This window comes from Camelus bactrianus, chromosome 24 (genome assembly GCF_048773025.1).
Source record: "Camelus bactrianus isolate YW-2024 breed Bactrian camel chromosome 24, ASM4877302v1, whole genome shotgun sequence".
Classification (NCBI taxonomy): Eukaryota; Metazoa; Chordata; class Mammalia; order Artiodactyla; family Camelidae; genus Camelus; species Camelus bactrianus.
The window spans coordinates 8,919,595-8,943,339 of NC_133562.1; the positions used below are offsets into that span (position 1 = coordinate 8,919,595).

General features: G+C 34.6%; 1 protein-coding gene across 5 annotated transcripts in view; it reads left to right on the top strand.

Moving 5' to 3' along the window:
- The first annotated feature begins 484 nt into the window (after nucleotides 1-484).
- Nucleotides 485-23,745, top strand: part of RBBP8 (RB binding protein 8, endonuclease) — a 75,117-nt gene continuing 51,856 nt past the window's right edge. The window contains exons 1-3 of one of the 5 annotated variants that reach the window (XM_074352136.1): nucleotides 485-648; nucleotides 14,899-14,992; nucleotides 18,289-18,493. In XM_074352136.1, the coding sequence (XP_074208237.1) occupies nucleotides 18,385-18,493 (109 nt within the window). In that variant the 5' untranslated portion in view covers nucleotides 485-648; nucleotides 14,899-14,992; nucleotides 18,289-18,384. Of the gene's footprint in view, nucleotides 649-14,898; nucleotides 14,993-15,377; nucleotides 15,596-15,627; nucleotides 16,008-18,288; nucleotides 18,494-23,745 lie in introns of those variants that run through there. The other 4 variants (XM_074352135.1, XM_074352132.1, XM_074352131.1 and 1 more) reach the window with 4 other exon arrangements.

Below are 23,745 nucleotides of genomic sequence, written 5' to 3' on the forward strand. Positions count from 1 at the left end.
AAATGTCAGGCATTACGGATTCTTCTTCATCGCAGATAATCTCTTTCTATAGACTTTAGTCTGCATTTTAAAAATGATTACCTACCTTTGAGGATGATAGATATTCAAGTTATTTGCAATAAGAGGCTTATAACAATGGACTCTTGCCGTACCTGACATAGATCTACCCCTCCCACTAGAACTGTGAATTATTTTGCTGGAGGCTACAACATTCTGAGCAGTTTGCTGGGAGTTGACGGGAGGTGGGGATAACTCACCGGGTACAAGCTTAGTAGAGCTGAGCCGCTGCAGCTTGTTGGGCTAGCCTTTGATGCAGACTGGTTGGACGGGTTCTGGATCTACAGAAGAACCGGTCTGACTGGCCTGTTGTGCCAACATATTCTGGTTTGATTCCATGTTCCTCAGACGGTAGAAACCTGCCCAGCCAGTTAAATGAAAGGCATATTAGGTTATCCATTGCACACCTTATATAGCTTAGATGCAGCAGAACTCTTCCACATAGCAGTAGTGTCTAGCAAACTCTAGTGTGGTCCAGAGAGGTGTCTCCCACTGATTTACTGTGTAAGATCATAGCTTTAGGGAAAGTCAGCAGTGAAAAACACCTTCTGCTTTTGACCAAGAGCAGAAGTTTTCTAAATAAATTGAAGGGTAAGTTAATATATTTTTTATCTTTCTCAATTTTCTATGTACTTTTAGAAGGTTAAATTAAGAAATGATGTTTAAGAAGATATCTATTTTTAACATGGTAATACTTGCATTATATCTTTTATACAAAGCTGGTTAGATGTTGTTTTATAATACTTGCACATATGTTCATTGATTTGTTTAGGTAAAGGTTACTTGGTATATAATACACTTTTGCTATACTTTTTTGTAAGGTGGGCATGGCTATAGTCATTAAGAAAGCTGGGTTAAAGAATTTTGCTAAATTTATTTTACCTATTGATGTAATGATTCATCTCAAGCCATCTACATCTTTGATAATATACTATTATGTTTTACAGGCTGTTGCTATATAGTAACATTTTATATCACAAATCTAATTGTGGATAAAATAATAACTGTCTTTTTAAGGCACACAAAAAAATTGCTGGCCTGCTTGGTGATCCTAAGTACATTAGAAGAAAAATTCACTGCAAGAAGTGAGGAGTGTGAAAAACAAAGATTGTGGAATCTGGTAACTGATTAACTATTGGAGCTCAAAAGCACTTGCTGAGCTGAATAGAAAGGAATGAAGACAGGTTTTGTCATGCCTATTAGGTTTGAAAACCTTTTTAGGTTAAAGAATATTTGGATCTTCCTTTAATTTATATTTTAAAATAATTATTTTACCTCTCTCTTTCATTGATCCAATTAATTTATTTTAAAAATTTGTGTCGTTTAAAATGAAAGTTACCAACCCCTTTAGATTTACTTTGACATACCAAACTACCCCCTTAGTTATTAATATTAGACTGAATTGAATGCACACATCTTCTGGGCATTCAATTTAATATAAAAGCTGACATATGAAATTTACCTGGGAATTAAAATAACTTTCAAAAACAGATTTATACTAAATACTTTCCTTTCAAGGATTATCTGTAGGCCATCATGACTTGCCTCGAATTGAGCAAGACTGATGCATCCTTTTCATTGTCCCTATAGAGTCCTCACTTTGTCATTTTGTTCAAACTCAAAGGCTGTAAGAGTTCCTTTAGGATTGTAATAAAGAACTTTTACAAAGTGAGAATAAATGTTCAGATGAGATTTCTTTTTTTGCAGGGAAATCTTTTGGATGCTTTTTAGTCCTACTCCATGGCAATTCTGCATAAAACTTTAGACAATTCAGCTGAATTTCTAAAAAGCTATGTAATGTTGAATCTTCAAAAGGAATGTGCTGATTCAGCAAACCAAAAATCAATTTTATTCAGCATAAACTATTCTGACAATTTTTGGAGACTATGGATCAAAATTTTTAGTCGGTTGAATTGTTTTCTTCTCAATTAGTTTTCAGGCTAGATATAGATATATGTCAGTAGAGTATACTTTTAGTGTTTCTGGTAAATATATATATATTTTAAAAATTTAAACCATACTATGTTTAATATACAGGGCTTGCTGTTTGAAGATAAACTTAATTCGGGATTCAAACTTATTTATTAAGCATTTTTTATGTTTATGGCTCTGAGGAAAACTATTTAGGAACTAGATATATATTTCATATAAAATTTGTGGGTAAAATCTCAAGTCTAACTACATTTTGGAGAGATTCTACAGTTTTCACTTAATAGGATTTTTGGTTTCAAACATAAGAAAATCCTTTTAATTTGACTTTTACGTACTTTCCATAAATTGATTCCTTTAAAATATTGATACATTGTGATATTTTTATTAAAATTAAGGATATATGGATTTATCAATCAAATAAGGAGTGTGTGTGTGTGTGTGTATGCATTAATATAGTCTTGTATTATCTGAGTGTCCAGGTCAGAAAGTGTTCTGGTCATTTAAAAATCTTTTTTTTCCTCTGTCTACTTGGGGATGCATTCCTTTGTCTTTATTTCTGGCCACACAGTTTCACACAATGACTCTTTTTATCAACCATGCTAGCTTTCTCAACAACTATAACCTCTCCCCTTCCTGAAAATATTCATGTGTTTCCTACCAAAAGCACTTAGAATCATAACATTTTTGAGCTAGAAGGACTCTTATAATTACTAATGAATTCAATTTCTCATTTTTTAGTTGAATGAAAAGCCCAAAATGTAGCTAAATCACTATTACACAATCTAAGGGTAGATGTGGGACCATAACATCCCAGCTTCCTGAATACCAGTGTAAACTAATATTTTTTCACTACTCTACATTAACTCTCTAAATAGTACATGAAATCTATGTCTTCTGAAGGATTTGTTAAAAAAGTAAAATTGTGTTGTATAAGTTAAGGAGTATTTGCTGAACTAAGAAGTTATTTGCTTTTATATTTTAATCTATATAATTATTTCCCCCAAGCTTTTTTGATACAGTGGCTGAATTTATGAGGTTGCCATTAGCAATGAAGGTAACTACTTTTCAAGCCCTAATCTCTTAATGCCATCACAAAATTTTGCATCAAACTGATAAGAGTACCTCACATTCCTTCATATTTGCCCAGATTATCTGTGGATCCTGCTGTCATTTTCTGACTCATTATTGCTTTAAATTGTCTCAATTGTTCATTTTCTTAGTATATTTGTATGTATTTTTGTATTATTTTAGTCACTTTTATGTGGATATAGTTTAAGATTTGCCTAAGAGGTCAGTACTTCTAAAATTTGGTTAGAATTGACAGGAAAATGTCAATAAAGTTTTGAAGACCAGAACTGCAGGATTCAAAACCCATCTTAGAGGTGATAGAACCTGTTATTTAAAGAATGAGATCTTAATACAGTGCTTTGCACACAAGTGCTTTGCACAAGTGCTTTAAATGTTTTTAACTTGAGGAATTCCAAGGAAATAAGACCACAGAAAGCTTGAGAACCAAAGGCTCAAAGTTTTCAGTTCTGACTCTTGGAGCTAAAAGGTAATTCTCCTAAGCCTCTTATCTTTTCACAGGTAAAATCTTACCAGAGGGATGCTTCTAAATTTGGTAAATTTAATTCAGTCCAAGAGGACTCTAGAAAAAAATCACTTCTATTTGTTTCTTCTCTTTACAATCAAAAGAAATGGCAGTATATTGAAAAACATATGGGCTTTTGAGCCAAACTAAAATGGGTTTGAATACTGACTCTGCTAAACTAGTTTACCCTTGGGAATTATTTAATTCTGAGTTCTCTTTTCTCCATCTGTAAATCAAGGAGACTAATACCATCCCCTAAGAGCTGTTGGAAAGTTCAAATAAGATATTGTATGTAAAATACCTAGCAGAGCTTCTAGAACATAGTAGGTACAGCACATCAATATTCATCCCACCTCTTTAATAGACTATATAATAAATTTCAACAAATAGCTTGAGTAAGAGAAGTCAAAGCTTAATTTAGAACATAGATTTTTTTGCCAGAACTAAAATTAAATCAGCAAACTTGGAAGGCATTAAGATTTAATATTGGAAAATATTTTAATCTTATTAAATTAAAAAAATTAGAAACCCATATAATTGAATCAAATTAAAGAATTGGTTCAAAGAGACCTTTGTTAAACATATTTTGAGAGCAATATACTAAGGTGATTAAAAGGCTCAAAGAATTTTTAAAAATTCAAATTTCAATCATCTATACCAAAGGAATTGTGACATAGCCCAAATTATACCTTATTTGTGCCTAGTATCTGAGTTTTTCAAAGGCATTTTACATGTATTTATATCTATTATTTCATATGACATCAGATTAGTTGGCCAAGGATTTCTATATGCTCTAAGAATTGTGCTCTTTCTACTGTTTATTGAATTATTTCTTCAGAGCTCTAGAGTATGTTTTTCCTCCAAAAGATTCTCTTCTGAATTAACTTACTGTAAGTTAATATTAAGTTATATTGCATTATCTTGAGAGGAAATAATGATAGGGTGAGTGAGTCTAAAATGTATTAGATTTAAGAAGTAAGATAGAATAGGATTTAACATTTTCTAAAAATAATATTAAATTAGCCTCAGACTGATAAATTGACTAGGAGATGGAGTTAATGTTCAAAGTTCACACATGAGATGTTTATAAAATGTATGGTCAGAAGGGAGTTCAGAATAGTGTGAACAAATATTCTAAGAGCTTACCTAACTAAAGTTGGGTCAACTGACACATCTTCTAATGTGTGAAGAAAGAACAGGAAAGAGGTTATGACTTGATATTAGAACCAACAAATAGATCCACTTATAACACAAACTAATCTTATTGCGCTCTTGCAATCAACTTTAATATCCTGAAAGATGTTTAATTGCTATACAAATAAGCTTTATGTGAATACTACAGTTTGAATTTATATCCACGGTAAGTGCATTCTGGTTTTCTCTTAAATTGAATAGCCTGTATGTAGATGATATACCTAAAGATAAAAGTACCACTTCACCAATTTAGCCCACTAATTATACATTCTTATTAAAACTATTAGATACACAACCAATTTAACTTTATGCTACTATTCATTAAATTAGTATTTAATCTGCATTTAATTTTCATACATTCAGAGGTGATATTACTATAAACAATTAAAAAGAAGGCAGGGAGTAATAAAATTAAAATATATTTTTAAAATGTTTATATATAAATAGCTAATTTGGATAATATAGGACTAACAACTAAACTTGATATGCATCAAAACTAACTGGGAAATAGAAAACAGTATAGCTCATCGTGTTAAACACATATAGTCTTAAAAGTAATCAGAAAATTGTTATCTTAGAAAATTATGTATTAATGACAAAGTGAAAATGCAACTTATGGCAAATTTTTATTTCAAAGTTATATCTTAAGTCTACTCTCTTGAAGGTTCTTTGCCTATCCTTTTTATAATGATTTAGATTAGGAGTGAGAAACCTTTCCTATATGAGAATATTTTAAATCTAATAAATTTCTAAATGAAACTTGAAACATTAAGAAATACAAGACTGATAACTTTCTACAGCTTGCAGTACAATATTTATGGACATGGAACAATAGTACAGAGTTCTGTCATGAGGTCTTCCATAAATAATGTACATTTAACATACATAGATCTTCCTCAATTTATGATCGGGTTATGTCTTGATAAATCCACTGTAAATTTAAAATGTCATAAGTCAAAAATGCATGTAATGCACCTAACCTACTGAACATCATAGCTTAGCCTAGTCTACCTTAAATATGCTCAGAACACTTACTTTAGCCTATAGTTTTACAAAATCATCTAACTCAAAGCCTACTTTATAATGAAGTGTTGACTATCTCATGTAATTTATTGAATACTGTACTGAAAGTGAAAAATAGAATGGTTATATGGGTACAGAATGGTTTAAGTGTACTGGCCATTTATGTTGGTGATTGCATGGCTGACTGGGAGCTTCGGCTCGCTGCAGCTGCCCAGCATCACAAGGGAGCATTGTCCTGCATGTTGCTAGCCTGGGAAAAGATCAAAATTCAGAATTCGAGGTATGGTTTCTACTGAATGTGTATGGCTTTTATACCATCATAAAGTCAAAAAATCGTTAAGGTCAAACCACCTTAAGTCGAGGACCATCTCTACAGGTCTAGGTTTGGAGGTCTCCTAATTGAAAGTAGATGAAATACAGTCTGAGATAGAAGGATCATTCACATTTCTGAAAATATTAATCTTTGATCCATATTTATAGAATAAGTAATGAATGGTTGATACCATCTACATAGCATTTTAGTGAGCTGTTACATTCTGCTCTAGTAGTGTCCAAGAGCTTGTTTGACAAAATTTAAAACAAATATATGTTGCTCAGGAACAAGTATACTGTTTTTCAACTCTTTTGGAGAGGAAATGGGAAGTGAGGGAAAACAAATATAAGAGTGCACCCAGGAATTCATCCCCCACTATGGGCAAAAAGGCTCAATCATAGTACCTTCTTAGGAGCCATGAAGCTGCATCAGAATTGCCTACCAGAAAACATAAGAGAGGAGCATTTATGCACCAGTTCTGACTTTCAACAGTTAAGGGTTGCCTCACGGGTTGTTAATTTCCTCACACTTTTAGGTTGTATTTCCTTTCCCAAAGGCTTCAGAGAAGTCCCCAGGGCCGAAAGTCAGGTGAAAGCTGTCAGGAATCTGGTTGCCACTGCAATGACTGGAGCAAGCAGGGCCCAAGAAGTATCCAGTACATCACTATTATAGGACAAATACAGTCAAACTGCTTTCCCCTTAGTTTAACAATATACTTTTAACTAATACACTACACAACTAAAATGGACTGTTTGAGAAATGAGAACAGTAATTTCAATGGAGAGTGAGGAACTTTAGCCTATTTTTGTCTGATGTACTTGATCCATTCCCACAAAACCTGAGATGCACAGAAACTTGATCTTCTGTGAGAAAGGTATTTTCTAATAAATTACATTTCATTTCCTGAATTTGGTTGCCAATTTTTAAAGAGCCAAATTGCAGCAAAATGAACAAATAGTACATACTCTGTAAATACTCAGCACTGATCCAAAGACTTTATTCTTTAAGTTTACATTGGTAAAATTGAAGTAAAAATAGATTGACTACATTAGACCCTCAAATAACACTATAGTATAACACAGAATTTTGACTACTACAAGTTTGTCTTGGACTATGTCCAATAGTGTCTGGTTACAAAAACTAACTCATTATAACTTATAATGTGATCCTGGAGCAGGGTTTTGAAGAATACGTTAGATGAAGGCTCTCATCAAGTAGATTAAAAATAGAAAACTGAAGAGCCAGTTATGTGCTTTAATTAAGTAAATACCATACTTGTTTGCCCAATGATAGAAACTTAGCTTAGAGAAAATGAGGAAGAAATAGGTACAGATAAAAAAGGAATCTGATCAAAATCAAATCATCTTTTCATTTAACTTGAATTATGTTAGAATAAAATAATTATCGGAGTTTTAAAAAATAACTATTTCTTAGAAAGTGGTTAAATTAGCTAATAAATTAGAAAAGGGAAATTGAAGAGGGCATAGAAATAAGAAAAAGTGGGGACACACACTGCTGAACAAAGTCCAATAATAACAGATACTATTTGCAAAAGGAGTTATCAAACATACTCAGGTCTTCACCGAATTTGCTCAGATTATAATCAACTTGATATTAATACCCCCTTTCTTGTATTTGAAGCTGAATAGATTGCAATCTTTGTTAAATAAATAATTTCTTATGACCACTAATTTCTGAAATAAATGAATAAATCACTTTCTCCTTTCTATGCAATTTTGCAGTTGGGCTAGATAATTGTTACAATCCCTTAGAATATAATGGAAATAACAATATGATAACTATTTAACTACCTGACTTATTTAAACTTAATTATTTGAAGAAAATAAGATACGTAAAAGCACTTTTAAACTTAAATAAATTGTAACTTAATCCCTTCTATAATTATAAATCTCTCACAATTTGCATAGCAATTCAAGAATTTCACTACAATTCTATAATTTTAGCAATTGAAAAGATCTCTCTGATTAGCTATAGCTCTTAAATCTATTATTAACAACAGTTTCTTATACTATTTGAATACATATATATAATCATTCAATCCTTAACTGTCCTGTGAAATATCCAAGATATATATTATTATCTTCATATCACTGATAAACAACCGAGGCACAGAGATGTTAAATTACTTGCTTAATATGATTGTAATGAAAAATTATAATTAGTTCAAAAAATCAGGTGAAGCTGCTGATGATTTCCCACAATCAACCTATACAAATACATTACTATGTAATTACAGTTTGCAGAATTCACAATGACTTCCTACAGCAGAATCTGTGCACATGCCTTCTGCCTGGAAAGCCTTCTACCACTCTCCTCCCAATAGGCAAGCTACCTCAAATTTCTATGAAATCTTCTTTAAGAAATTTCACACATACTATCTCATTCTTACAACAACCCCTTTAGACACAGTAAGTATGAGTATTCTCATTTTTCCAGTTGGGGAAATAAGACTTTTCTAGGAAACATGTAGATAATTAGAGATAGGGCCAGAGCCTAAACCCTGGTCGTCCTTCAGCTCAGGATTTGCACAGTACCATAGGCTGGGAATATGGCTATATGCCATTGTTGACTATAGAACATGGCCTCAATTTTTCGGAGAACTTCCTGCTCTGATCCTTTCCGAGATTACAACATAATTCCAGGCCCTTCAATCTATTTAGTTTTAAACTTCTTACATGAAAGAATCTATAACTTGGGGCTGGGAAAGCTAGTAGAAACACTTGCTAATTCCATTAGGAGTCAATTCACATTCATTTCCCAAATATCCACATCTACTATAAGCCAAGTAAAAGAGCAAGTGTGCCATAATCACTAAGAAATAAAATTATTATTGAAAAAAAGTCTTTAAAAAGTTAGATTAATCCATATAATAGTGCTTCACTCCAACCTTGACCAAGACAGCCCAGTTTATTTTCCTCTTCTCAATGAGACAAATCAAATTACTATCAAATTTAAAAGTCCTTTTAGTAAACTTATATAACGTAAAGCTTTCTGAAGTAGACAGAAAAATGCATTGGGACTTCAAATTAGCCTTCAGGTAATAAAAATTTTTCATAAACTTTATTAGTTATTTTCTCAAAAACAGTTTCTAAATTAAAAACAGAATAAGCTTCTATAGATTCTATTATTCAAAAATAGCATGGTATACTGAAAAGATCATAGACACAGGAATTATGCCCAGAAGACTGGGTTTGGAGTCTTGGGTCAACTGATCCACTAGTTTGTACATACACCATCTAATTTCTCAACCTCTATGAAAAGACGAAAACTGTACCTGTTCTACATTTATGACACAGTTGGTTATAGGTTCAAAAGAGAAGCTATGTAGGAAAAGTATTTTGTATTTTATCTTTGCTAGTTTTTCTCGAATCCATTTTCTATCGGTATTAAAGAAACAACTTTTCAACTAATGGGAATTTCAGATTACTATCAATAAACCAAAAAGCACAATTCTTTTGTGGCTTTCATTATCTGTATTATAATATTCTTTAAAAAGAGTTTATATAGATCTATACATAGTTAAGAAGGAAGTACTCATGACTACGAAAGGTCCTTTAAATCTTCCCTTTTTATTAGTTTATATTTCAAATTCCTTATAGCTTCTGACCATATTACTTACCACCCAACCAGGACATTTTTAAGAGTAAATGGGAGTCCTGTTAAAAGTTAAGCCAGAAGAATAGACATTAACTAGAATTGTTGGTGGTAATCCAGGGCACATGGTCACTTTATACAAGAAGTGTACTAGATTTGGGAAGAGGAATTCTATCTAACCTAAATAATCCACAAAAACAAATTGCCCCAAAGGGTGAGAAGTGAATTAAAACATAATTTAATTTCATTATTCATTTTTAATACTTCTGATTATAACTTAAGTAAAATTAAAAAGTATTGGCTAAAAATGAAGTTCTCCTTTAAGAACTTAATTCTGAACATAAAATATTTTTGGAAAGGTAACTATCAAAGCTTCCTTAACCTTAGACTAACACATGGATTAGGAAATGCAAGAAGCCAATATTTTAAACAAAGTCTATTTTTCTCAAAAATAGTTAGAATGGGGAAAAATTGGGAGAAAAAAGTCAGCCAGTATATCTGAAGACATATCTGTAATTTGAGAAGCATGAGTACATTAAAGATCACAACTATTTGCCAGCAGTGAATAAATTCATCAATTCATAGATGGAAAAATTACCATTTAAGATGTGAATCATTATTTTTTTAAGTGGACAAAGCAACAAATATTAAACTTGTTTGTTCTTGTGACCCTATCAAGAAATGCTTTTATTAATAGACTCCAAGTGTCAGTGACTTGTTCCTACAGTTAACTCTTCATAACATTTACCATTTACATTACTGTAAATAAATGTTGTTCCCACAGCTTCCATCATGGTAGCATTATACATATGTAAACAAGACAATGCTGTATAGAGCTATATTTACTGAATAAAAAGATAAAGATTCATTTCTCAAGATTCCCAAAATAAAATCCACTTTTCTACTCTACGCTCTTGGTGATCACTCTTAAATTCTTTTATCATCTCTATAGCAATTAAGCTCTGTGCTTCTTATAAATGCCAGTGTTAGAGAAAGAGCCTAAGTGCTATCTAACAAAATCCCTGGGCTTCATAAACCTATAGGCATAGGTATGAAATACTGCCCAAGCAGCCACTGTATATAAAAGACGACCTTGAAGAAAAAGATGCCCCTTTCCATTGACAATAAATCTTTTTGCAATAACAGATCATTAACATTCTTAATCAGCCTACCATCATTCAAATCTACGCATATAGGCAAGCACACAGTATACTGTATCAGGTATAAGGAAATGGTTCTTAAATTGGACAAATTATACATCTAGTAAACCTCTGCCCTTTGCCGATGTGAACTGAAGTAGCTAAGTATTTTAAAACACAAACTACTTTAATAGTTTATAAAGGGAAATGAAGAAGGTATATGTAGCCATAGTGATAATCAAAGTAAATAAAGCTTCTTTATCTAAGTTGGAAGTTGGCTACACTACAAGAGGCTAATTTTTCTAACTGGAAAACAATGTATAATCTTTAATGTCTGTTATCAGCACTTTAATGACCACCTAAGACTGTCAAAATAAAAACTGTGATACTGACATCCTCCATGAATGTTAACGGTATCTTTTATAAAAAGCAATTATAAAACTGCTCAACCTAACTGGAATCTTGGCACCATCAACTCAAATCATAAACAAAACATTCTGGCACTTGGGGCAAGATCACTAATTGAAGTATATACCCCTATTCCCAAACAACACTTAGTAATTACTGTAAACAACTTTTTAAAAATTAAATCAAGTGTTCATTTAGGTTGATACAAATTTTGACAGTTAATATTCTTTTATGTTAAAGCTTTTCTTCCCTTTTATTGCTCTTATTATCTTTATTTTATTTTTTTATCTTATTATCCCTTTTGTTCCATTCTTAAAATAGTTCTGACTGTAGTATACAGCTCACTCCAGTTTACTAGTATTGTGTGTTCATATTAGAAGTCCCGGACATTATTATGTAAATAATCATAATGGGTTTAATCACTAAATTTTTTGCCTGGGGATACATGTGTCAATGCGAGGAGGGGAGGGAAATGGTGTGATGTGCAGAGTGGGAGAGAGATGGGAAATGACCAGCAAAAGCAGCAGAAGTAGCCTTAGACTAAGAATCAGATATCAGCACGGTAGTCCAGCTCCATCCTAGTTCTTCAGGTAAATCATGTAAACTTACTTGTTCACTACATATGCTAGGCCTGTGCTCTCCAGTATGGTTGCCATTAGCCACACGTGGCTTTGAGCACTTGAAATGTGGCTAATCTAAACTGAGATATCCTGTAAAGGTAAAATACACATCATATTTTTGAAGACTCGGTATGAAGAAAACTAATGTAAAAAGTCTCATTAATAAATTTATATACGGATTACATGTTGAAATGATTATATTTTAGATAAATTAGGTTAAATAAAATATATTAAGTTAATTTCACCTGTTTGTTTTTATTTTTTTTTAATGTGACTACTAGAAAATTTTAAATTATATGTGTGGTTCTGTTGGATAGTGCTGTGCTAAGGCTCTCTGGCAAGACCTAAGAATAAGAAGGCACAGTCTCTACTATCAAGGAATCCCCCATAGCTTAGTTGGGTAAGATAAAAGATACAAAAACAATTACAATATAATGGTATTAAATGTAGTGACGAAGATACACATGGGAAAATGAAGAGAATACTATTTATGGAAAGGGATAGGAAGGAGGAGTGAAGAAAGACATTAAGGTTGTCTCCTCCTAGAAACTGTACTATCTGAGCTAAGTCTTAAAGGATTAAGTATAAAAGTGAATTATATAGGATCTGGGTGGAGCTAATTTCAAGAGAAGAGGATTGTATGAGCCAAGACAAAGAAGCAGCAAAGAACAGGAAGGAGGACTATAAGCAGTCCCCTGTTTTAGAGGGAAAGGGTGAGGCAACAAGCAGAGGTGCAAGGTTAAGAAGGGCTTCTGTGGCATTTTTAAAGGGATTGGATTTTAGTCTTTTTGTAATGGAGAGCCACTGAAGGGTTTTAAGCAAGGGAATGCCAAGATCAGAAACTAAGGTTGAGCTCTCTGGCAGCTGTGTGGAAACTGCATTAAGGTGCAAGACTGGAAGCAAGGAGGCTCTAGTCCAGGTAAAAAATATCAGGGCCAAAACTAGGGCAATACTAGTGAGGATGGAAAGGAAAGCACTAGTTAAGAACTGCATTTAGGAGGTGACATCAGTAGTATACAGTGATTGACCAGTCCTGACTCCATGGAAAGGGGGTTGATATTATTCTAAAGTGATGGGAAGACCCTGGAATGTCTTGAGCAGGGGGGTGTTATATTCTGATTTAACTTTTAAAGGATCATTCTCATTGCTGGAGAATACACTGTAAAGGGAAAAACAGTGGAAGCAGAAAGATATTTCTGATTTAAAAAAAAAAAAAAAAAGGAGGCTATTACTGCAGAAGAGGTTTGAGATGATGGTGGTTTGCCCCAAGGTAGATACAGAAGAGCTGGTGAGAAGAAATTGGATTTGGGTTGCATTCTTCTCTGCAAAATGGTATTGCCTAATTCACAGAGTTGAGAAAGGAAAAGGGAAGGTCAGGAAGATCACACCTGTTGAGTCCAACTGTTTAACCAAGAGGTTAGGGTGTCTGCTGAGACTGAGAATACTGTACAGAGGTTTGAGGAAAACAGTGAAGGTTTAGAAGACAGCAGAGGCAACAGAAGGAGCTGAACAAAGGCGATTTTAGGGTTTAATTGATGCCCGACATGAGGTCTGAAACCATGTAATTTTAGTGATATCAGTCTAACATGTTATGTAATTTTTTCCTTCACAACCCTCAGTTACCCAGCTGTAGGAGAAGAATGCAGAATCAACAAAGAGCTTCTGTTGTAAAATGGCTTGTGTTGGATTATTCGAAATCTACATAGTTCCAAAATTCTACAGTTCTAAGAATCCTAGAGTTTTTTAGTGCTACCGCACAATTTTTCTTATTGTGGTTAAAAGTACATATATAAAAGTTACCATGTTAACCATTTCACTACACAATTTTTAAATCAAGCCTCCTAACCAGTGGCCTCCAATATGTATGCTAGGACATTAAAATCCCAGCCCTCAAGGTGGCAGTGCTGGGCCTGAGGTGGCTGGAATCCTAATTTCTGTATCCTTTGGATAAAAACAGTCTCATCTTTTTATCACAATATGTAATCAAGTATTCATTTTCCAAGTATTGAAAAAGTTTGGGAAGCACTGTTCTAAGCCATAAGATTTGAGAAACCTTGTATTACAAAGAATTCAAAATATCTGCTTCTCTGTTAATGAAGTTTTCTCATAGATCTTTAGGACTTCATAATTTATTCCACTATGTGGGTCTTAAGCCTCCTTACTGGAGGCAAATATCTACACCGATGCCCACTGCTTCCACTGTTAAAGTGACTATCATAAAATTCCATAAAGAGAATCTAAGGATTTTGAATGGATTCAAAACTATTCTCCACTTAAATTTAAAAAAAAAAAAAAAAAAAAAAGAATCCCTCAAGGGATGCCCAATTCATTCATTTATCCAGAGACTGGCAAGCATTGGGTTAGTGTCTGGTGATAAAAAGGTGACCTCAAGAAACTTGAGTCTAGTAGGGAGACAGAATTAATTAAATAAATAATTTAAACTGTAATAAGTGTCAAGTGGGAAGGTATATAGTGGATCTAACTGAAAAGACTATTAAAACAAGATAAAACTTGGAAGTGAATGATAGTTACTTTAACAGGGTAATGAATGTTCAGCAGCCCTCTTTAAAGATACCAAGGTTCCCACAGCATTGCTAGGATCGTAGAGAAACATCCTACTTTGCCCAATTGCAAGGAGTAAGTAAGCTGTGATATTCATCCTTTAAGATCAAGGATGAATGGGAAAATTACCTTTACACTTGATATCTATGATTGCCTAAATACAACTCAACGTTTTAAAGTTTATAATATTACCCTGTATTACAGAAAAGTGCTAACCTTTTTTAAAAGATATCGTGATTCTCGTCTCTTACTTTCTTCAGCTTCATTTGCAGAATTTCTAACACTAAACTGCTTATTTTAGAAAACCAAAATAAATAGGAAAATATACTAACAATTTGAATGTTATAAACAAACAGCTACAGAAAACGTTGACTTAAAAAATTTTAGCTAACAGCATGTTGTTCCAACATATAATGCGTCATTTCTGATTCCGTCTCATTTCAGGTTCTTCGGAAACTTTTTCTAACCTGAGCAAAGTATACATCGTTTTGTACAAGGCCACGCGACCTAGTCCTGTCAGGTCACATCACTAAACTAGGTAACAGCTACGAGGCCTAAGCTACGTTAGACTCAGCCGTGTCCATTCCCTCCTCAGTGAATTTTAACGTTCCATCTGGTACAGGCCACTCGTACGTGCTTTTCCAGAAATGGGCTTAAGTCAGACAGACTGACAACTTCTCAGTAAAACCTGAAGCTCCCCACAGCGTGAGCCTTCTCCAGGGCACCTCAAAAACGCTGTGGGGGCCGCCAGCTCCTGGAGCCGCTTCGACGGCTGAGGTGGCGCTCACTCTCTAGTCACCGCCCCTCGGGGTAGGACGCGCGACCCACCCCTCTCCTCTTCTCAGGGAGGGAGGGGCGCCGCCTCGCTCTGCGGAGGGAGGAAGGGACGTGACGTCGCGGGAACTCCCGCGTGACGTCGCGCGGGCTCCGGGCGGGGCGGGGCGAGGCGGGCGGGGGGCCCTGGGGCCCTCCCCCACGCCCGGGAAGCGCGGGCTGCCCCGAGGGGGTGGCTTTGCCGCCGCGGGTTTGGCACATTAGTGAGGGAAAGAGGAGAAAAGCGAACGACCGTCCCTCCCCAGCCCCAGAGCCTGCCCGCTGCCCTGCTGGGTCTTTCGAGAATCCAGAGGCAATCTTGGAAGTCGTGAGTAAAAGCAATCTCCTTTCTCCCACCCAGAGCGCTGGGTCCTAGCGGCTGCTTCCGGTCTAGAACGGCGGGCTGACCGTAGGCGTTTGGCCCCGGGGTGGCGGTGGTTGTATGGCTCTGGGGCCGAGTCTGAGGAGTAGGCAGGGGGTGGGGCCGGAGCGAGGATTAACTCGCTCTCGTTTCTGTCCTCGGGCTCCGCACCTGCTGAGACCCTGCCTCCCGGCGCCGAGCCCGCCTCGCGCATGCGCCGACCTGTGCCGGAGGGCGCCGCGCGCGCTTCCGGCGCCAATCGTGAGGTTCTCCTGTGGAGCGTCTCGGTAAGGACGGCCCGCTAACCCTGTCCGACGCGGGAGGAGCGGCTGATGGCTAAGGGTCCTGGGATGGGAGCCTCCAGATCTCCGCTCTGCTCGTAAGAGGACCACTCAAAGTCACTGTTCATTTGTTCAGGGCCCTTGTGTGATCTGAGGCGCGGCTCTTGCCTCACTGTATGAATATGTGTGGGGTGACAGGAAAGAAAACTTTTACTGAGCATCTTCAAAGTGGTGGTTTAGGCAGCAGCAGGATGCATAGGAATGCATCAAATTATTGCAGACCTTTGAGCCTAGAATGCAACTTGAGAGGCAAGATGCACATTTCTGAGAAATTAAAATGCATCGTCTTGCAGCGAACAACGAAATGCTCAGTATCAAAAGAAATGCCAGCAAAAAGTGCTGGGCTTGCAGGATAGATTGGAAAGGATTTTCTGAGTCAGAATTTGCAAATTTAGTATTGATAAATTGTTATTATGTGTGGGGGGTGCACTTAACCTTTTTACCTCCTCTGAAGATAGATATGTTTCTTAAAGGTTGCTTATTGTACACTATTTGTTTTAAACTAATACTCTTCAATTATAAATTGTTCATTGAAGTAACTAAAACTTTGTTTTGAACTTTTTGCTTAATAGAAATACTTGCCTTTTGTTTTTTGGCTACTTACAGGTATTTTTGGAGTTAATTGGCATCACAACTTAAGTTCCAGCCCTGACATAGACATATTCTAGCAATGTGACCTTGGACCAGTTACTTATCTCTTAAACCTGTTTCTCCAACTCTAAAATGAAGTTAATGATAGTAGCTGTTTTATTCAGTTTTTCTGAAGATTAAGTTAAAAAAAAGAATATAGAACAGTACAACCCCTGGTATATAGTGAACACTTAATAAATGGTGTTTTTTATTGGCAATAGTATAGGCCCATTGACTTATCTTTTAGGGTTAATAAATAGATGAATACAAGCCTCTTTGTAAATAAAGCTGTATTAATGCAGAGCACCCAATCCCACGTTTAAAAACTTTATGTAAATAATAAACATACACAAGAGAGACACTAGAATTATGAACCACTCATATACCCATCCACTGCCCAGCTTCAGTAATTGTTAGAGTTCAGTTCTGCATGATACATATCCCCAACCAACATCCATTTATTGTTTTAGCTGGAATATTTTAAAGCAAATCCCAGTGAACATATCACTTTACCTGTAAACACCTCATTATTTATCTTTAACAGATAAAGGACTTTGTTTTTAACCTGACCATCTCATTATCATATCCAAGAAAATAAAAAAGAATTTCTTAATATGTAAAATATAGAACCTGTTCAGTTTTCACTGATTACCTAAAAAAAGTATATTCACAATTTTTGAAAAGCTTAATAAATGTATTATTAATTCTTTACTGCTCTATAGTTTACCAGGTAGCTTCTCACATGATATTGCTCCCTTTAGAAATACCATTGCTTATCTTAGCCTCTTCATCAAAGACCTCAAGAAATAGCAAGAGACAAAACAGTTTGGGTACTTGTTAGCAATGGTAAGGCATTGGCTAAGGAGCCAGATGTGAAGTTTAGTAGACTTTTTAATCAGTTTACTTTTTTAGTAGTAGCTAGTTAATGGTTTCAGTTTAAGAACACATGTTAAAATATTTATTAATCCACTTGAACTTCTTTATGGCCTGTTGCTTCCTTCAGGGGCTACACAAGTAATAAATTTAATCATGTGCCTTTACTCTGAGAGGCACAAAATAGCTTTACCCTAGTGGCCTTGTTATTAGATGTTTCTGTATTCATAGATCTTTGCTGTGTCTATATCTTGCACACTGATATCTCTTGTTATGAAAAAGCTATTCTGATACTCATGTTAATATGTCAGTCATCTTTCTTGCTTTTCTACAGTATGTGTCTGTGTATAGAGTTTGTGTATATATGTGAATGCTTGTTAAGTCAAGAATATCACAGAATGTTTTCCAGTTTTTGGTTCAACATATTACATTCCATATCAACTCAAAAGTTAAAAAAGCAATAAATTCTTTTAGAATGGTGAATCAATACTGACCACGAATGATTACAAACTTCTGTATATCAGAATCCTTTCAATTTAACATAATTTAGGCAGTTAACTTCCTTGTAGGTGGAATAAAAAATTTGCCTGAAAATTTAGCTTAACTCAGTAAGGCCAGATAACTGAAATCGGACTTTTCTCACCATAATCGTCTTTTCTCCTCATTTCCACCCTCCTCCCCTTGCCCCTGCCAGTTCTAAAGTGATTGTAGGTAAATATGGAAAACAGAACAACTGGCTGGGCTTGAAGTCATCCTGACTTCAAATTACATAAAGATAAATGCAGAACTCATTTATGTTGCAATCTGTCGTTTCAGGTATTTAAACTAGCCAAAGACAATTTCAGACCTATATAATGTAACAGAAAAGGTCAGAAAACATTAGGCAATAAAGTGTGGAGCATATTAAGCAAGATGAACATCTCGGGAAGCGGCTGTGGAAGTCCTGGTTCTGCAGATGTATCTAATGACTTTAAGGATCTTTGGACAAAACTAAAGGAGTGTCATGATAAAGAAGTACAAGGTAACTTTTTTAAATACTTACAACAGTATTCTGCGGAGACTAAATTAGTAATAAGTAATTTTGTATGACAGTTCAAACTTAACCATTTTTAAAGGACCTTTACTTTTTGCAGAAAAAAATGGAGTTTTTTCTGATTCGTTTTTATCATTGAATTGTTACTTTCTAACTACAGACAGCTGCTGCAGGCTGTAGCTCTTGCACCAGATGTAGTTATTTACTTGTAATAGGTATGGTGTGGTGGAAGGAGCGTAGAAATTGTTGACTGAAGAGCTGGATTTGAATTCTGATTTCATTTATCTACTTCCTCTGTGATCTCGGTCTAGTTACATAACCTCTAAACTTAATTTTCTTCTGTAAAATTATTTGCAGAATTGTTTATAGACATAAAAATACTACCTAGGTCATTCAGTAAACCTTCAGTTATCTGTTTGCCACTGAGCACTGAGATACAAAAGTAAATGGCAGTTTGCCTTCAAAGATCCTGCAGTCCGATAGAGTCATGTGAACAGATAATTACAGTATAATGAAACCAGTGCTAAAAGGTTTATGTGAAGTGCAGTGAACGTTCAGAGGATTGAGCTGATGCCTTTGGGATGAGTATATGGATATTATATGTGATTGTATTAATGTATACTATTAAAATTAAACAATTAATGCTAAACTCAAGGTTTGATATTAAGCCTTAACATACCTGTCTAATTCTGTGGTGTTAATGTAACAATGTTTTTCCCATGTGTGGGAAACACTTCATATTACATTTGTTTCTTGATTACCTGTTGCAACCATAGGTTTAATACTGCAGTGCTTTATAGTTTTAAGATTAACACTGGAGAGCCATTAAAATATGATCCACCTCAATCTAAAGTACATTGTGTGGGTCTGTGTTGGAACTTACCCGTGGTAAATTTAGTTTCTGGAAGAACCTCATAATGGACTCATCATTAATTAATAGGTTCTGAAATATGAACCCCAGTATTCTTGCAGCCTCAGAGTACTTGGAGACACTTGTTCAAGAAGTGTTTTGGGGAGCACTTACTATGTGCCAGACCTTGTGAATGGTAATATGTATGAGTCATATATAGTCCTATTTGTAATGTACCATGTTATCTGGGGTTATAAAGGAAGAACCGGGATAGGTGGGGTGTGTGTGTGTGTGTGTTATACTATCAGACTATCAGACCAGGCTTTACAATTGAATTAAGTCTAATTATCCAGGCATAAAAGATGGTGGGGGGAGAGGGAGGATGTTCTGAGTAGTAAGAATAACATATGCAAATTTATGGATAATAGCTTGATTTTATTCAAGGAACTATAGACAGTTTGTTGTATCTCCAAGAAGGAATGGGATGGGAGATAGGAATTTACTGTTGAGGTGGACAGATGATGCTAGAAAAGTTGATAGCTTCACATTATGTAAAACAGTATATAGTGTGCTAACCCTAAAACTTCCATCTCTGTGCCTGCTTTCATTGATTGAGAGTGGATGGGAATAGTGCTATGCTGGAAAAGAGGCCCTGTGATGGAGTGGTTAATTCCCTGAATTCTGCATCTGGACTGCCGGTATTTGAAAGCCTTATCCACCACTTGAATAGAGGTGGTGACCTTGTGCCAGTTATTTAACTTTATAGTGCCTCAAATTCCTTACCTATAAAATAAAGATACTAATAATAGCTACCTCGTATTGTATTATATACCTTAATATATGTATAGCATTTGAAAGAGTGTCAGGCAGATAGCCATATATGTTAGCTGTTTCTATCACTATGAAGCAGCAACCATTATGTATTATCAATGCCTGCTGTGAACCATACCAGCTGGAGACAATGGGATACTACAAAAAAGTTATAACAGGTTTCACATACTGATTACTTTTCTTTAGCCCCTTTATGGTTTTTTAAACTGCTGACTTCTAGGAGGATACAGAAAAATGACCAAAATGATAAACATGAGAAAGTTGAAATGGTTGGGAAATTTAGAAAATTATTATTTTCCTGTCTTTTTGGTAAGGGAGAGGAATGGGGATTTTTTTTTTTCTGTCATTAGATATACATTATATAAAATTTGTATTAAACATTTTTAAGTGTACAGTTCAGTGGTATTTAATAACACTGTACAGCCATCACCACCATCTCCATAACTCTCTTCATCCTGTAAAACTGAAATTCTGTACCCACTAAACAATAACTCCGTGTTCACTTCTTCCTCCAGCCACTGGCAACCACTATTCTGCTTTGTCTCTATGATTTTGTCTATTCCAAGTACCTCATATAAGTGGAATCATACACTTTTGTCTTTTTGTGACAGGCTCCTCTTGCTTAGCAAAAATCTCAAGCTTCATCTATGTTGTAGCATATTACAGAATTTCCCTCATTTTAAAGGGCGAATAATATTCCATTGTATGTATAGACCACATTTTGCTTATCCATTCATCCATCAGTGGACATTTGGCTTGCTTCTATCTTTTGGCTTTTGTGAATAATGTTGCTATGAACATGGGTATACAAGTATCTCTTCAAGGCCCTGCTTTCAGTTCTTTTGGGTATATACCCAAAAGTGGAATTGCTGAATGATAGGGCAATTCTATTTTTAATTTTTTGAGGAACCATCATACTGTTTTCCATAGCGGCTGCACCATTTTACTTTCCCACCAGCAATGCACAAGTGTTCCAGTTTCTCTACATTCTTACCAAAGTTAGTTATTTTCTCTTCTCTCTTTCTTTCTTTCTTTGCCAGCCTAATGAGTGTGAGATGGTATCTTATTGTGGTTCTGATTTTCATTTCCTTAATAATTAGTGATTTCTTTTCATATGCTTATTGACTATTTGTATATCTTTGGAGAAATGTCTGTTCGAGTCCTTTGCCTATTTTTTAATCAAATTGCTTTTTGTTGTGGTTGAGTTGTAGAAGTTCTTTGTGTATTCTTAATATTAGTCTCTTACCAGATATATGATTTACAAATATTTTCTGTCATTCTGAGTTGCTTCCTCAATCTGTTAATTATGTCCTTTGATGCATAGAAGTTTTTAATTTTGGTAGTCTAATTTTATTTTTCTTTTGTTGCCTTTTCTTTTGGTATTATATCCAAGAAATCATCGCCAAATTCATTGCCATTAAGCTTTTCCCTTGTGTTTTCTTATAAAAGTTCTATAGTTTTAGCTCTTATGTTTAGGTCCTTCATCTCAAAGTAGAGTTAAATTTTGTATATGATGTAAGGTAACTGTTTATATACTTGGTTATTCTTGGCTTGTTGGCCTTTTTCCTATTGATTGATAGGAGCTGTTTATATATGAGGCAGATTGGTTGACTTCAAATATATGAAAAGGCAGGAGTTCAAATTTGTTGTTAGTGGTAAAAGATCTGATTTTAAAGTGAACTGTACTTATGGTCATATGTCCAGGGACAAATATGAATATTTTACATTAATTCTGTTCTTCACTACACTATACTGTTTTTCCCCCAGAAAATCTAGTGTGAAACATTGAGGAAAGATTCTGAGTTTTAGACTTGACTTGCTGTTCATTCAGTGAGTGAGTTATGAATTGTATGGTGGGAATGGTAGCAGAGAAAATAACAGAGAAGAAGACACAGTGGGGTTTTGGGGCATTGTATTAATTCTCTTTAAGAAAATATTTATGCAATATAATTATACAATGAATGATAGCAAAAATAAGCCACATACAAGACAGTCTGTCTTGGTAACACTGATAACAACAATGTAATTAGCTACATGCACTTCTTTTAAAACTGGAAAGGAATAATAACATCTCCCAACCTCTGCTGTAGGCCAAGCTTTGTCTTTCTTTTGGTTTATAATGCTATGACCCCAGCATGTACGTTTACCAATAGGAACAGCTTCAAGTTTAAACTATCATAGGATCTATATAGTATTAAAAAAAAGTTTATTTATTCCCTGGAGGTAAAGGAAATACAAATATTTTGAAGCAATTTAAATAAAACAAGTTGTACTTGAGTTTTTATTAAACATTTGATAGAGGAGTATTAGCATCCTGCTGTCTTCAAGCATAAGGTTAAATTCTTTATCCTTCAAAAAATTACTTTCTGTTTTTTATAACTGGTTTTAAGAAGATCACTAAAATTTTATTATGTAGAGTCCTTATTTTACTCATCTTTCTACCTACTGTTCCTGTAGATAAAAATGCTTGGCATATAGTAAGAAATTAGTAAATGGTATCTGAATTGCATAGTTTATAGCTGCATCAGTGGAACATTTTCTTAAATATCAGTTTTTGAAATTTTATAATATATAAAAAAATCAAAATTTTATTTCACTAAAACTCTGAAATACTTTACTACCCATTTACTTTACATTTTCCATTTTTAGATAATACTGTAGAAAGTTGGGAAAGGAAAAATAAATCACCATTTTACAAGAATGACATTTGTTTATTCTTTTTTAGTTTTTAAAAAAATGCATGTAGTTTTTTGTATTGTGACAAGTGTACATACTGTTTTATATGCGACTTATTTTTTGCTGTTGTTTCGTTACTTAACCAAACTGCTTGTTTTCCTTGGCACATAATTGTCATCTTAGAATTTTCATACATTTCCATTTAAAACTGGGCCAGTTTCATTTTTTAGGTTCTTAATTTAACAAGGATAAAATGTTTGGCAGATTTCTTCTCCATGTTCATTGGTGTGTCAGGGTCTTCAGGAGACTTCTGTTTAAATTTTTTTATTTTTATTTTTGCTAGAATTTTTTTTTTAATTGAAGTATAGTCAGTTATAATGTGTCAATTTCTAATGTACAGCATAAAGTCCTAGTCATGCATATATATATACATGCAATCATTTTCGTATTCTTTTTCATTAAAGGTTATTACAAGATATTGAATGTAATTCCCTATGCTATACAGAAGAAATCTGTTGTTCTATCTATTTTTATATATAGTGGTTATCATTTGCAAATCTCAGACTTCCAAATTTATCCCTTCCCACCCTCTTTCCCCTGGTAACCATAAGATTGTTTACTATGTCTATGAGTCTGTTTCTGTTCTGTAGATGCATTCATTAGTGTCCTCTTTTTTCTTTTTGAAGATTTCACATATGAGTGATATCATATGGTATTTTTCTTTCTCTTTCTGGCTTACTTCCCATAGAATGACTATCTCCAGGTCCATCCATGTTGCTGCAAGTGGCATTATTTTATTCTTTTTATGGCTGAGTAGTATTCCATTGTATAAATATACCACAACTTCTTTAAGGAGACTTCTATTTTGTGATGAAGAAGGATC